The 16,880-nt window shown below is 43.2% G+C and overlaps 1 protein-coding gene across 1 annotated transcript in view; it reads right to left on the bottom strand.

Annotated features, from left to right (window-relative positions):
- ATP10B (ATPase phospholipid transporting 10B (putative)) overlaps nt 1-16,880 on the bottom strand; it is a 283,570-nt gene that overhangs the window by 66,376 nt on the left and 200,314 nt on the right. Inside the window, exons 8-12 of the mRNA XM_030927999.1 lie at nt 16,636-16,742; nt 12,954-13,085; nt 8,740-8,867; nt 6,880-7,132; nt 4,486-4,724 (exon numbers count right to left, since the gene is read on the bottom strand). Coding sequence (XP_030783859.1) covers nt 4,486-4,724; nt 6,880-7,132; nt 8,740-8,867; nt 12,954-13,085; nt 16,636-16,742 — 859 coding nt within the window. The remainder of the gene's footprint in view (nt 1-4,485; nt 4,725-6,879; nt 7,133-8,739; nt 8,868-12,953; nt 13,086-16,635; nt 16,743-16,880) is intronic.

The raw sequence follows: 16,880 nt of genomic DNA, 5'->3' as shown, positions 1-16,880 counted from the left end.
AAAAAATGCACATACTGGCCAATTTAGCAATTATGCTCTAAGAATACTGTAGAGAAACTCAAACACATATATAAACAGATGATGGCTCAACCATCGAACTAATTATAGCAGTCATTAAAAAAAAAAAATGAGACAGCTCTCTTTTGAATGTCTACCTGTCTGTTTACATATAGGAAATATTCTTTAAAATTCATTAGGTTAAAGAAGCACAGTCCAAAACGGTACGGTATGCTTCCACTTGTGGTAAAGAATGTGCCTGTGTATATGCCATACTTGTCTGTTTCTGTACACCTTTGGGAAGGACACACAGAAGCTGCTAATCATGGTTGTGCCTGAGGTGGTGGGAAGAGAGGAGGGAGGGACATTTACTTCCTACCATCAGCCTTTGGTTCCTTTCAATTACATAACCCTGTGGGCTATGACTATTATGGAAACATATCCCTGGTTGCTGCGGAGCTGGAGGCTAACGCTGTTTAGGGCAGTGACGTCTAAGGCTCTGGCCTTAACGACATTTAGTTTGAATCAAGAACTGGGAAAGTCCAATGTTAGTAAATGCTCACTTAAATAGGAACACATGGATTATTAGGGAAAGCTTTTCCCAAATGGGGCATAAGCCCAAAGGAAAAAACTCAGTGGTGAAGCAAGAAGGGAGTTTTACAGATCTTGCCAGTTCCCACCTCTTGTGAGCAGTGTCACCGAGGCTGGGTCCCCCCTACCCTGATTTGGGACACTGGGGGACAAGGGGAGTATAGATAGGCTTCACTGCTTCCTTCCCTGTGTGATCACATCACTTCCAGAAAGATTCTGTATACTTGGCTAATTAAATCAGGACTCTTATCTAACCTTACAGTGGGAGTGTGTCTATGTGGGCTGTCCCACCAATTTGGAGCCGACTGGGAGTGCTGCATAAATTTATTCCAAAGAAAGAAAGGCAGACCAAGATTAGTGAAAGGAGGCAGAGGTCCAATGACACCTCCTTCGCTCCTCTCTGTTGCATTCTCTTTGGAAGGGTGGGGTGGTGGGGGGATGTCTACAGAGGAAAGCAGTGTGGAAGTTTGGAGGAGCCTAACTGGCCCTAATACAAATTTTATGATTAGGAAGATAGTCTTTGGTCTGATGGTGCTGAAAAACATTCTGCAAGCGGCATTTTTAAACAAAGACTCTGCTCAAATCTTGGCTGCTTACAGACAAGGAGAAAAAATAAAATTCATTTTCCATCTGCCAGTACTATTAAACATTGGCTTGGGACTCAACTCACCGTTTTTATATTACCCCCACCTTAAAGCCACAGATTTTATTGCAGGCAATTAGGCGATAATCACTGATGGTTTGTTTTCTTGTAGTAAAAGAAAAAAAAAACCAGCTTCTGTTGTTGCTGTTTTTGTTGATTCTTATTTTTGGATTAGAGCAAAGGGCCAAGGAAACCAACAACTGGCTTCTTTAGAAGGTGGTGGAATGCTCCCTGGGGGTTTCAGAGGCAAATTTTGACTGAGTTCACTAAGAGAAGGTAAAGAACTGGTGGTTCCAAGAGATGGTCAGAACAGATTGGGTGCCAGATGGGCAGGTGCAGGAAGGCACAGAAGGCATGTGGAAGGGGACAAGTGCAGAGAGTCTGCCAGGAGTGGGTGGGGGTGGGCACTGAGACAGCCACCTGGGGCTGCTGCAGGAGCTCTCTAGGGACGACTTCAAGGATCTGACACCAGCTAGAGGTATTTGATGGGTTAGCATGAGAGTCCTTAGAGTCCTTAAAGGCTGCATACTTCACTCTCTTCAGCAAATGGCTCCCAAGCTGTAGAGAGTGCCAATTTGAGCCAAGTGAAGACTCTTTCCTGGTGGGGTGATGGCCTGCTTATGGAGGGTCCCCATCGTGGCTGCTCCCTACAATCATCAGAAATTAAAATAAAAGTGCTCAGTACTCAGCCTAGTAAATACACCAGGATCTCAGGGGAGAGAGTTCAACAATTATATTTTATGGAAACTCCCCATTTTCTCTTCATGACATCAGACATGTGAACATTTGTTCAAGGCAGACAGCTTCCCTTTAGAAAGATCATTTAAAACTTCCATTAGGCATCTGTCTAGATCACACAATTTAAAGAATTAAATCCTCAAAATAAACTCATGAGCCAGAACGATTATCTTCATTTTAACAATGGGTAGGTTGAGGCTTCCATTTCAGCAAGCCCACCAAAGTCACAGAGCTAGTACATGGGGTAGCTGAGATGAAAACCTGACACATTAGACCCTACATGTGCCTAATTCATAGCTGGAAGTTAGCTTGCAGGTCAGCAAAACATTATCTTATTTGATCTTTACAACAGCCTGGTGAGAATTGTAAGGAAATTATTTTCAGGTGGTGAAAAAGATGTAGAAGGAGGTTTAACATGTTGCTTAAGGTTACCCAGCAAGCCAGTAGCAGAGCTAAAACCAGAACCTCCATTTCCTAACTCTTAACCCAGTGCCCTTCCTCAAAACTACTCAAAAATACAATTGTTCCACTAACCCCAGATTTTCAAGTGACCCAATTACATAAGAATATACTTAGCTGTTCATAAGAAGAGGATGTCACCATCTTCCCTTCCCCAGGCAACAAGAATTGGGACTTAACCCATGTGTCAACTTCCTTACTGCTCCTGAATGAACTTTGTCAGCACTTGCCTTTGGGACTGCTAGCCAGGGCAGGACGATGACATCTAGGATCTGAAGATAGCTCTGGGATTAGCGTGTCCCTCTCACTGACCATTAGCTAAAAGCCCTGCATCCGAGATTTACTGCCTGGTCCAGGGATGCAGTTTTTCTGGGCTGGGATGCACTTTTTCTCCCCCTTATATTCTAGGGGAGACATTCTCAGGCATGTGGGATGCCTGTGTTACCTAGAAATGGAAGGTGCCAAAGACACATAGAATCTGTGCCTAATGAGAATTCACTAAGGTCATTTTACAAATATTTAAGAAAAGAGCTTGGGGAAGTGTGTTACATTTATGGGGACAAAATTAAAAAGGATGTAGCAATATGCACACCTTGTTGTTATGTCACTTGGGAAAATCAAAAAGGGGAAAAAAACATGAAACTCTTCCAGAAGACATCTATGGATCATTTCACTTGTGTATTCATGAAGGTCATATATCTTAACACAGTGTTCTTGTCTTATGCTTGCTAATGTTGCATTTCTGTGCATGACAATAACCCAAGAGAGGGAACTCAATTTTATACGCATCCAAAGTTAGATGAGTAACAACCCAGAACACAGGCTCACAGTGTTTCTTCTTTGACACAGTCAGAAAACACAGTTCTTGGTTATGAATACTAAGTAGCAATATGGAAAATGTTTTTGATATCAAGTTAAAAAAAAAACCCAGTATCTACAATTGATATGTACCATGATTATAAAAAATGTTAAATATATGTAGTTATGTGTGTGTGTGTATTCATAGGGGAAATAAAAGACTGGAAAAAAACTGGCCAAAAGGATTATTTTTACTATCTAGTTTTCTAATAAAGGGATGCTAACCCTTTAGGTCCCATCTCTTAGTATGTGCCTCTTGTTCAAGATTGCTGGGGCTCCCTGTGGTCTCTTGTGCAAGTGCAGAGATTCCAGATGATGTGTTTTTATGTTCCCTGGAGAAAGAGTGTATGCAGAGGAAAGAGGAATAGGACAGTGGGCAGAAGCCCTGGTCTGGCCTTGACTTCTAAGGAATGCTGTGTAATCTCTGGGGAGAAACTTGGTTTTCTTTGCTTGCTACCTGGATATTTGCTGATGGCTGTCCTAGTGGATCAAATGTGAAAGGACCATACGCAGAAAGCCCCAGACCAAAGCCACAAACAGCAATGCCCATAGGGGCTGAAGGGAATTAGTTAAGGGAATGAAATGGGCTGGGTAATCTTGACATAGATATTATTTGCTTCATAACTATTTAAAACTTATTTTTGATCACCAAAAACTAGACTCTCCCATTTTTCTTCAAATCTTACAGGCTTATCTGTTGTTTTTCTCCCTTACAGAAACATAAGCATAACTGATATTTCTAATTTCTCCTAACAGTATAATTTTTAAAACATCCGTAATAAGTATGCAGTTGCCCCCACCTCAGTGATTGGATAAATAGAGAAGGTGGGTGGGGGGCAGTGATGAGCTGAAGATGGCATGCCCAGTCTAAGAGTTAGGAACCTCTCAACTCAAGCCAATTGTTGCCATGAGGAAATGCTGGCTTAGTGTGGAGAATTTTTATAATTCAATTTTTAAAAGAAAAGCAAAAAAATCTACATGCTTACATAAGGTCTCTGATTTCTAAACATTGAACATTTCTAATGAATAAGAATTGTCTATGCCAACAAAACACATGTGTGGACTATACACAAAACCAAGAGCACCATTTCGAAAGCTCTTCAGGGTTTGTACAATTTTTCCTTTTTCACATTCTGGCAGCCCCTCCCATCTCTTCCCACAGAACACTTGCAGTTCAAAGGGGAAAGTCAGGGACTTACTATGGAGCTGCTGAAGGCCACAGGAGGCTGTGAGCTTTCACGGTACCCCATAGACCTTTGCCGGTAGTGGCCCTGGATGGGCACCCGGGCACTCTGGCTCCTCCTCAGAGGCTGAGCACCTTTTTGGCTTCTCCTAGTTGCTGGATCCTGGGCCCATCTAGCTGGGAAGGACAGGCACTGGTACTGGGTCCACTCTTCACCATCTGAGTCCAGCTCCTTTGGGGTCTCCAGTCGCTTAGCTGCAAGAAAGGAGTCCTGTTATTGCACTAGTTGTACCTTGGCTGGACCATGTTGGGGAAAGGCTAGACTTTGGGGTGGGGTAAGAGCATGGGAAGGGTCTATGCTACTCTGGAAAATTGGGCATCTGGACTAGCAAGACTGGAGAAAGAAGTCCCACAGATTCAAGTCCCACAGATTCAAGCGTGTGTGTGTGTGTGTGTGTGTGTGTGTGTGTGTTGGAGTGAGGGATGAAGTTGGGCAGATGATAGCTGAAGGAATCAGGTCAGTTTTATGAGTCATTCAGTCCATGCAAGGTAACAGTTCAGGCATTTTATAACTAAGTCCCACAGATTCAAACTCTAGTGGATTTCCTACTAGTTATGTGACTTTGAGCTTTGACATAACCTGTCACTTTATTTCCTCAGAGTTTTTTTTTTTTTTTTTTTTTTTTTTTTTTTTTTTTTTTTTTTTTTTTTAGGTTTCTAACTCATAGGGATGTTTTGAAAATTTAATGATATAATGTGTTAAAGTAACTAGCATACTGTAAGTACTGGTAATGAGGCTTTTATTACAAAGAGATCAGAAACTCCCATGTAAATGGTCCACTATCACCAAGGCAAAGGGGATAGGGCTGCTTACAATATTATCTCCACCTTTCTCTTCCTCCATCCCTCACACTCAAAAGAATGAATACTGCCCTCTTAAAGAGTTTCTCTTCTTTAAAAAGTGGGTGAAGGATATGAACAGACACTTCTCAAAAGAAGACATTTATGTGGCCAACAAACATGAAAAAAAGCTCATCATTACTCGTCATTAGAGAAATGTAAATCAAAACCACAATGAGATACCATCTCATGCCAGTTAGAATTAGCGATCATTAAAATGTCAGGACACAACAGATGCTGGAGAGGATGTGGAGAAATAGGAACGCTTTTACACTGTTGGTGGGAGTATAAATTAGTTCAACTGTTGTGGAAGACAATGATTTCTCAAGGATCTAGAACTAGAAATACGATTTGATCAGCAATCCCATTACTGGGTATATACCCAAAGGATTATAAATCATTCTACTATAAAGACACATGTACATGAATGTTTATTGCAGCACTATTCACAATAGCAAAGACTTGGAACCAACCCCAATGCTCATCAACGATAGACTGGATAAAGAAAATGTGGCACATATACACCATGGAATACTATGCAGTCATAAAAAGGATGAGTTCATGTCCTTTGCAGGGACATGGATGAAGCTGGAAACCCTCAGCAAACTAACACAAGAACACAAAACCAAACACTGCATGTTCTCATAAGTAGGAATTGAAAAATGAGAACACATGCACACAGGGAGGGGAACATCAGATACTGGAGCCTATCGGGAGGTGGGGGGCTAGGGGAGGGATAGCATTAGGAGAAATACCTAATGTAGATGATGGGTTGGTGGGTGCAGCAAACCACCATGACACGTGTATACCTATGCAACAAACCTGCATGTTCTGCACATGTATCCCAGAACTTAAAGTATTGGAAAAAAAAGAATTTCTTTTCTTTTCTTAGAAAGCGTGTGTGTGTGTGTGTGTTGGAGTGGGGGATGAAGTTGGGCAGATGATAGCTGAAGGAATCAGGTCAGTTTTATGAGTCATTCAGTCCATGCAAGGTAACAGTTCAGGCATTTTATAGCCCTAGCTCCTAAATCAAAACTTTGCCTCAGTGACAATCTAAGAGATACGTTAGACTAGAAGGCATCTTCAGGATGTGTAAAATCTGACCATGCACCTAGACACAGACCTGCCCTGACATGTCAAGTAAGGTGGCCTGAGAAATTTCCAAGCCTTGGTTGTGGTGACTGGCACACAATTAGGAAATCTCCAATCCATTACTGACAGATAAAAATCTCATTTCATAAAGTGCTTTGTCTGGCACCAGACAAAGATCAACTGGAGGGATACCACATATGAGATAACTTCTAACTTTTGTAAACAAATGAAAATTTACAAGTAATTGGAACAGCCCTGATCTGTGACAAGGAAGACCACAGGGATACAGGAAGCAACTTGTGGAAATGCCACACAGCCTTTAAGAGAGCCAGAAGAATGTCTTTTATCTCCTCGTTTCTTAGGAGAGCAGGGCATTTCCTTTTTGAAAGATGGGTGGAGCCCTTGGGAGCTCTCGTACCATTTTCTTGGTGAGAATACTCGCTGCCCATGATGGTGCAACGTCGGAACACCATCTTGTTCTCCGTCAGGGTCCCCGTCTTATCGGAGAAGATGTACTGGATCTGGCCCAAGTCCTCCGTGATATTGAGGGCTCGACATTGAATGGATAAATCAGTCTCTTCATCATACAGGTCAAGGTCATTGTTCAAGAAGAACACTTGCCCGAGCTTCACCAGCTCAATGGAGACGTACAAAGAGATGGGGATCAGCACCTGAAAAGAGATGAGTTTCTACCATGTCAGAAACCAGGCAGGTTCCCTCCCTTGGGATCCTCACTAGCAGGTAACAAAGGCATTTAATGGAAAGTTGAGGTCAGCTCACAGGACAGACTCTTTCTGTGAAATTAATGGTCAATGACCTCATGCTTGGAGTTCTTAGGGGAATCTGAAAAACAGATATGTCTTCTTTGACCAAGGATGTCTGATACAACGTAGGCACTCACCATTGGTTGTCTGTGACTGAGCTGGGAGGGAGTGAGGGAGACTTAGCATCTCTGTTTAGAGTCCTCTGACTCCCTTCAGATCTCTGTGCCACCAAGGGCTGCTGCCCACTTTTACAGGTATTCAGACGTATTGTTAATTTCTCCCCATTGATTCAATACCTGGTATTTACCAAGTGCTTGTTGTGCATTTGTTGCTGTTCTAAGTCCTGGAAATGGGAGTCAACAGAACATAATTCCTGGCTTTGAAGAACTTGCCTTCCAGTGACAAAGAACAAGCAAATAAATATATATGAGTGGTGGTAAGTCACATGAGGAAGAATAAAGAAAAGTAAAGAGGGTAGACTGATGACTGGGTGGGATGCTTGTAAACCATGACCTTAGAACAGAGACATGAGGAAGCCAGGGTGTGAGTTGTGAGGTTGTCTGGGGGAGGAGCGTTCTGAGCAGAGGAGAAAGCCAGGCACAGGCCTGGCAGTGGGGGTGGCGTCTGGGGAGTAATAGGGAGCAGGCCTTGCAGGTGAGTGAGGAGGGGAAGAGGACTAGGAGGGGAGGCCAGGGAGGGAGTCAGGGTCCAGATCACTTAGGGCTTTATCAGCCACAGTAAGGACTTCAGATTCCACTTTGAGTGGATATGAAACCATGAGAGGATTCTGTACATAGGAGGGGTATGATTTAATTCACATTTAAAATAGATTACCCTGCAAAGTGAGTGGAAAATGTTCACCAATAAGAGAGCAGTGAAACAACCTCCAATACCACAAGAAATGGTAGATGGAGCTCCACAAAAGTAAAACCACAACTTCCCTCATCTTTTCATAGATTGTATTTTCTTAGAGACACAAAGATTTTAAAATTCATCTCTTCATCAATTACTGCCTCACATTTTGTAGGTGCTCTATTTTTTTTTTTCCTGTCCTATGTTGGGCCAGTTCTGTTCTTTTCCTTGTCAATGTATCAGATGTTAAAACACTAACTCGTGGTTTCTCTCTCTTAATGTTGGGGCAGAGAGTTCTCTGTAGCTCACTGTGCTACTTTATCTTCTTTTGTTCCTAGGTCATTTGTGTTTTATCTGCTCTGGCAGAGGGACAGGCACATATCGGTCACTGCTGTCATCTTACTCTTAAATAGAAAAGTTGATAAATATTTCCCTCCAGCTATTATCTGGGAGCAGAGTCCCCTCTACAAGACAGGGCTAGGTCCTTAAATCACCCAAAATGTGAATGCTTTCAAAGATGCACAAGAAAGTGATGATCATTTCCTTATCTCAATCCAGTTTGTACTTTCTAGTGGCCAGCACTCGTTTTTCTTTATTTTACAAAGTTGTAGGGGTTTTGGCCACATATCTTATTGGGCCCCTAGTTAGGGAGGGCTTCCTACCTGGAGCAGGATGATCATTGTGAGGAACATGTAGAAGCCCCCAAGGGCACGGGGAAGGAAGCTGCCATTGGCATCTGGCACATCGAAGGGAGGGTGTTCTTCAAAGGTCCCGTTCCAGATGCTGTGACCTGAGAGGAGGCAAAACCAGGAATGAGGTTGAATCTCCACTAAGTCCTCAAGTTGGTCAGTTAAACCAGCCCTTGACACGTTCTTAGAAATGGGTGTGCTTTGGAGGGCCCCTCCTTCTTCCAAACAACATAGCTCTGTGTGTGTGTGAGTGTGTTTGGGTGTATGTATATGTGTTCATGTTGCTCTAAAGTGGTTCTTCATATACATTTCAATCCCTTGATAGGCATTAAGTTTGTTTTACAAGAGGAGATTGGCATGAGGATTACTTTTTTTTTTTATTAAGTCTTGTTAAATAGGGGCTGGAAAGAGATAAAGAAATACTTGTTCTTTTTTGTTCTGTGGTGCACACTTCTGTGTGTGGGTGGGGAGCCTTGAGACCTGTCCCCTAGTCTCCCCCTTCTTATCCCATCTAATGCCCATCTACCCATCCATCCTTCCATTCATCCATTTTTCTATCCATTTATCTCTCCATTCATCCATCTATCCACCTACCCATCTACTCACCCATCTATCCATCCATCCATCCTTCCATCCACCCACCCATATATCCATCCTTCCATCCATCCATCCATCCATCCATCCATCCATCCATTCATCAATTTTTCTATCAATTCATCTATCCATTCATCCATCCATCCACCCATCTACTCACCCATCTATCCATTCATCAATCCCTCCACCCACCAACCCAGCCCCATCCATCTATCCATCCATTTTTCTATCGATTCTTGTATCCATTCATCTATCCATCCACCCATCTACTCACCCATCCATCCATTCATCAATCCCTCCATCCACCCACCCATCTATCCATTCATTCATCCTTCTATTCATCCATTTTTCTATCCCTTCATATATCTATTCATCCATCTACCCACCCATCTACCCATCCATCCATATATTCCATATAATCACCCATTTATCCATCCATCCATCCACCCTCCCACCCAGCTACCTACTTACCCATCCATCCATTTATCCATCCATCCATCCATCTATCCATCTGTGTTTACCCATTCATCCCTCCCTCTGTCTGACGTTGATTAATTTAAGAAGTTAGTACTAGTTCTTGTCATTGTGGAGTTTGTTTCCAAATTAGGGAGCCAGGCATAAAAGGACAAATCACGTATAGTCTGAGAGGTGCAATAGCAGAGCCTAGAATGCTGTGACAGCCCACAGCAACAGCACCAGGTACAGACTGAACTCTGTTTCCTTATCTGCAAAGGAGATGACAACACCCATTATGAGGATTATGTAAGGTGAGCACCTGTTATAGAGCTCACTAAACCTCAGTATTCTTGTCTGTTAAATAGTAATAATACTTTCCCTATAGAGTTATTGTGAAATAGAATAACCTAATGTTTAAATGCTCTCAGCTCCTAGAAGTATAGAAAATGAAAGACAGAGGATGTTGCAGTGGCCAAAGATACTTGCCCAGGAGGTTGGGTCAAATGCCATCTTACCTAACAGAAGAAAGGAAACTTACAGACATGAAGCTGTTTATGGGAAGGTACTATTATAAAGCAGATGACTAAGGACCAAACACATGGCACAGAGTAAGGGCCACTGGCCTTTAAGGGAATAAGAAAAGAGCATGGGAAAAACCCAAGAAGGCTGAATGGATGAGGAGGACTTGAGGGGATCCTGGAGCCACAGCAGGTGTTGGATGGTCTGAAAGGCCAGGGCAGAGTATTCTGGGTGAGGAAAGAAGAAACACCACCTTTACAAAATCAAAGTAAACATATGGTCAAGAACTGTGGAGTGGTGCTCATTTGAGAGTTTTCATCTTCGGTAGGGCTGTGCTTTAATTAGGCATCAACAGAGTCCTGTGTATGAGTTGTTATCTCAGAATAGAGTTCTGACCCTCCCCACGAACTTTCTTCATTTCTTTATTGTTTTGGGGAATCTGCCAAGCAGATTCTGGTTTGCCTGTGCCTTATCTCGCCCTGTGACCTTTTAATCATTAACTTTCTTTTTTTGGAGACACAGTGAGATAATCTCAAATGTGTTTTTCACTCTGATATGCCCTGAAAAACCTGTCCTGAAGCAGAAGCAACAGTTCTTGCAGCATCCTGGGGACACAGGTGGCCACATGGGCTGGGGAGAGGATGGGAGTGGGGACAATGGCTTTCTTGTTTCCCTGCTTCCCCTCCCGCAGGTACTCTCCTTACAGCTGTGAGCCAGCCTCAAGCAGAGTGCTATTAGACACACCTGGGAACTCCAGGCTACCCACAAGACTCAATCCGATCATCATCACTGTAGTGGCACACAGTCTCCCTGAACCCCTATGAAGCTCTCAGCCTTTCAGACACCATCTTTTTCTAACAACAGCAATGGTTATGATTTCTGACTAATGCAAGTAAACAGCAAACACCACTGCTGCTCATTGGTTTGGGGTCTGCATATTTCTGGATTCAGGACATGAGTTTTTCTCTTGATTGTCCCTGTTTATTTTTGGGATCTCCTTTAGCATCCTGAAAATCATTTTTAGAATAAGGCCATAGACAGTGGGGAGTCTGGGCCCCTCTTTGTCTACACTCTGAGGATCAACTGAAAGGGCTCCAGATCACTCCTGTCTCCACCTCTCACGGTGCTTCTCACTCAACTCGGGCTACAGTCTGGTTCTGCTTTGGTCTCCATTCTTGGCCTTACTCTTGCCACACCCAACAGCCAACTGCTCCTATGCAGAAAATGATTTTTCTTCCTGCTTCTATGCTTTGTGATTTTCCTGGGGCCAACAGTCGCCTCACTCTCTCTGCTTACAGCTTCCTGCCCCACTCAGCTCCTACACTTGGCTCTGCCATCCTCCTCCTCCGGCAAATGTCTACTCTACTTGAGAATGAGCTCTAGCAGCTACCTCTTCAAGAAAGACTTTCCTCATTGCTGCTCCCATAATACCTGTGGTAGGGTGAATAATACCCTCTGTCTCCCCAGGATACATCCTAATCCTCGGGGCTCTGTGAATACACTATCTTATATGACAAAAGGGCTTTGCAGATAGGATTAGGTCACAGATCTTGAGATGAGAAGAGTATCTGGATTATGAAGGTGGGCCCAATGATGTAATCACAAGTGTCTTGTAAAAGGCAGGGAGAGCTACTGCTGCAGATGAGGAGAGGAAATGTAGGCAGAGACTGGGGTGGTACACTCTGAAGACCGAGGAAGGAACCACAAACTAAGAACCACGGGCAGCCACTAGAAACTGAAAAAGACAAGGAATAGATTCTTCCCTCAGAGCCTCCAGAGGAACCAGAACTGCTGATTCCTTGACTTTAACCCAGTGGTCCGCAACCTTTTTTGTACCAGTGACAGGTTTTCTGGAACACAACTTTTCCACGTCAGTGGGGCTGGGGAGATGGTTTCAGGGGTTTCAGGATGACTCAAGTGCATTATATTTACAGTGTACTTTATTTCTATTATTACATTGTAATACATAAATAATTATACAACTTACCATAGTGGAATCAGCGGGAGCCCTGAGCTCATTTTTTTGCAACTATACGGTCCCATCTAGGGGTAATGGGAGACAGTGACAGATCATCAAGCATTAGATTCTCATAAGGAGCACACAACCTAGATCCCTTGCATGTGCAGTTCACAATAGGTTTTGCGCTCCTGTGAGAATTTAATGCCACCGCTGATCTGACAGGAGGTACTGGTCTTTGGCCCAGGGGTTAGAGACTGCTGTTTTAACCTACTGAAATTGATTTTGAACTTCTGATCTCCAGAGCTGTAACAGAGTAAATTTGTGTTGTTCTAAATGGCTGTGTGTTCATGTTTTACAGCAGCAATGGGAAACAAATAGTCTGATTCATCTTGTTTTCCTTCCATGCTTTGAGAGTGCCTGTGTTCAGTAAACATTTCTTGACCAAATAAATATCAGATGATATTCTGAATCATCGAGCAAAGAGCACATACTACTTTTAGGAGATTTTCTTTTGCCTTTTCGTTTCATTGGCATCCCATTAAAGTAGGCAGGGTAGAATTTACATTTTATTAGCCCTACTTTATAAATGAGGAAGCTGAAGAAACTTGCCCAAATAAATCGATTACTGTGTCCTTGTTCTTTCCAGAACATCCCATACCTACAGCTCCAATAAGGCACATGAGGATGAGGATCCCAATGCAGAAGAAGATGTCTATGTTCATGCGCCGCTCAATCTTGCTGCGTTTGTAGCGGGGGCCGCTGTTGTTCAGCATGGCTTTCGTCTCGTGGCCTTTGAGAGAAAATGAGGAAATCAGTCCCTTAGCTCCTGTTTGCCTATGTCTTACACCATTCCCTCAGCTCGTCTCACAGGAGCTTAAGATAAAAAAGAGGCTTCACTCTTTAACTTGAACTTGCCCTGCCTCAGAAGGTTGCTGAGAACAGCTGTAGGGCCCTCACATAATTTACCAGCAGGTCCTCTGTGAGCATCCCCTTCATGCATGCCAGACACCGTGGTGGGCACTGACAGAGCTTCCATGCACAGGCTGTGCCCTGCACAACTCTAGAGCATAGCCCTTATTCTGTATTTGCCAAAGATTTATAAGTTTATTATGAACAGAGTTCTGGCAAATGATAGTAAGCTGTCTTAAAGAAGGGCTGTCTTTTCCTAATTGGCACAAAGGTTCTGTTCCACCTGTTATGGGCGAGCAGTGGGATACAACGGCAAGACATAGTGTTCACATTCTAGTGAAGATATACAAGAAGACAGAAAGGATAATTAATAAGTCCTGTGAAGTACATAATACACAGTAAACAAAAGGCCAAGGTGGAAAAGAGGTGGTGTTGGAGATCCTGCTCAGGGAAAGCTGCTCCAAGGAGATGATATTGAAGGGAGGCCTCAAGGGAGAGTGGAGCTGGCAGCAGAGTTTTCGACTGAGGAACTGTATGTGCAAAAGACCTGTGATAGGACAGTGCCTGGGACCAGTAGTTTCCCTCCTTGTTTCTTTGGTCATGCCTAAGTTGTTGGTGTTGCCTGAGCAAGAGTAGTAGGGACCAAAGGCCCCCACCCCAGCACTAACCCTGGGGAACTCCACTCCTGTGTTGAAGTTTTGCATACAATTTTGGTCAAAGAAAGGATGGCAAAGTTTGAAAACTCCCAATCTCATCCAGTCACCTTCTTCCCTACTAGAGGAAGCTGAGGGCTAGAGGGTAAAAAGGATCTGCCCAAAGTGAAAGAATAAGTCAATGTCAGAGTCACATTGCAAACCCAAGACTCAGATTGCCAGTCTAGTTCTCCTTTCACCAACCCCTGGGACCCAAGGTCACACACCTAAGAGCTGAGAGTCAAACTGAGACTTTGTCTTTAGACGGAGTCTCTCCTTTGGGGCTGCTGAATGTTAACTACAGTGCCATACTCCTCAGCAGTAAACTGAAAAAAACACCAGTCACATATTTTCTGTGCAAAATTAAAGAAAACCAATACATCAGCTCCAGAAGCAAATGGCTTTAATGCTGTTTAGCTAGTTGCCTTGTGGATTTAAACTAGCAACAAAACAGTAGGAGTGAAAAAACTCTAGGCTTTTAAAATTAGACTCAAGTTGTTGCAGTTGTGAGTGGGGATTCCAGCCGCACCCCTGGGTCTGTAGCCTCTCTGCCTGCCTCTCAGCCTCACTCCATTCAGGGATCCTGGGACTATCCCCTTCACCCACCTGATCCTTGCCTTCCGAGACCCCTCTGTTCTTTTGGAAAGAGGGGTTCAAAGGGAGGCAGTATGGGACAGTCGATAAGAGTGTGGGCTCTGGAGTCAGAGCTCAGCTCTATGAATACTTGACCTTGGGTTGCAGAGAGTTCAACTCAAGAGTCATGTGACCTTGGGTGAGTGAATCTCTTTGTACTTCAATTCCTCATCTGAAAAATGGAGATGATTGTGGTATATGAAGTGGGAAAATAAATCAATATACACAAGGTACTAAATTAGTTTCTGGTAAGTTGGGACTCAGTGTTTGCTGTGAGGAGCACACACCTCTACATTGAACCTCTTTCTTCTGTAAATCCATCTTGGCCTTTTTAGGCCTTTGACTCTGAGGCCCTGTTTTATCCATTGATAATGTCAAGGGTGAAATGAGCATTCTGGACCATTGCTCTCAACCAGGAGTGATTTTACTCCCCAGAGGACATTTGGCAACGTCTTGAGAAATTTGGGGTTGTCTCACTTGGTGGGGGGTGCTAATGCATCTCATAGGTAGAGGCCAGAGAGGCTGCTAAATACGCTACAGGACAGTCCCTGTCACAAAGAATAATATGGACCAAAATGTCAATGGTGCCAAAGGTGAGAACCCCAGCTCTAGATAATAATGCTAAAAACAACTGGTATCTTTTCTTTCTCATATTTTTGAGGGCCTGATGTATTCCAACTGTCATATTAGGCCCTTTTCACAGATAATCTCATTTGAACCTTATAAAGCTACAAGGCAGAAATTATTAGTCCATCTTTCATTGAAAGTCCAACCATCTTGTTCAGGAACATGCAGAATATGAAGGAATTTTACCCCTAGGCAGTCCGACTAGCTGGAGCCATGGCTAACACTCCACATCTGCTGCCTATATACCACTCCCATCACCTACTCAAGGTTTCTTCTTTATTTCTGTTCAGCCAGAGAAGCGAAGCTCTAAATCTATGTGGTTATGATTACTATTTTCTTTTTTGGTAGAGTGGAGATTGCTGGAGAGTTCATTTTTAATAGGTTTACCAGATGGTGTTGAACTCCATTGCTAAAGGTCTTTGAAATAAGTCATCTCAACTGACAAATATAATGCCCCTCTCCCAAATTAGGGAAAGCTGGCTAAATAGTGACATTATTTTTTAAAGGAACTGTTTTTGTTTGACAATCCCAAAGAGTAAATCTTGTGGTAGATGGATATTTAAATGCTCTTCTATGTCCATTGGAAGTGGTGTTCTATGGAGACCAAACCAAACACAAAAGCAAATAAGCAAACTATTCCAAAGTGTCCCAGTAAGTGGAAGACTCAGAAGAAAACACATTCTGGAGTTTTCCAGTGAAGGTAGATGCTCCAGAGAGACCCCGTTTCCTCTATTGTGGCAGAAGTCTTCAGGTGTTCATGTAACAACAGGTGAATTGAGTACCTACGAGCACTGGTGTTAAGTACTAGACATACAGCAGCCCCAAGACTGCCCTCCAAGAGTTTAGATTTCATTGTGAGAAGTCCTGCTATTATCTTTTTTTCATTGGAAAGCAGGATCAAAGTTGGAAGGAGAGATAGGCCTCCATATCTGGAGCCATAAAATAAATAAAGGTAATAGTAAAACCATAACTGCAAAAACAACTAAAACCCACTAGCCCTCTCTTTGCTATAGGCAGTGCTGGATGCTTTTCATGTGCTGAGGAACTTGGTCCTTACAAACACTCTATGAGACAGATACAAATATTCTCCCCACTGTACAAATGAGGAAATAGAGGCTCCAAAGGGAAAGTTGTTAAGTTTGGTGAGGTTATTCCACAGACTTAAGAAGATACACTTCATTCTGACTTTAGTTAGTAGCACAAAACCATTGGGGTGATTGAGTATGAATCCCTTTCCCTGTCTTGTGCAGATGGGTGATATTAACTCGGAATCTCATCATGTCTCCTGTAGAGTGAGTGAACTGCTGTGATTCCTAGCCTCCGTTTGCTTAGCTGAGAAATGGGAAGTTACATGAGTAAATGGGAAGTTACTGTGAACTGTTGTCAGTTCCCATTGACTGAAGATGGATTTGGAGGAGGGGATGGAAGGGGAAGGACAAAGGAAAATTCAGACAAAAGGAACTACCCAGAGACAATGACCTGCATAGATGACAATGCCAACAGCCATCTCGGTGTTTCTGATGGTGCAGCCTCGAAGCAGAAGACTCTCACAGCCAATGCCAGTCCTGGTCTGGTCAGGATGCTCCCTGGTGAGGATGAATAAAAGACAGGGGGTGGTTTGGTGGTCTCTCCATGCTGTTACTGGGTAGTGTCACAGAACTAGAAGTGGTGAGTGAACGTGATCCCTCTCCTCCCTGTTTTTTCAGAAAAGTGATGGTAGCTCA

The sequence above is a fragment of the Rhinopithecus roxellana genome, chromosome 3, assembly GCF_007565055.1.
Source record: "Rhinopithecus roxellana isolate Shanxi Qingling chromosome 3, ASM756505v1, whole genome shotgun sequence".
Classification (NCBI taxonomy): domain Eukaryota; kingdom Metazoa; phylum Chordata; class Mammalia; order Primates; family Cercopithecidae; genus Rhinopithecus; species Rhinopithecus roxellana.
The sequence above is the reverse complement of the archived record's forward strand: the minus strand, read 5'-3'. Positions and strand labels throughout refer to the sequence as shown.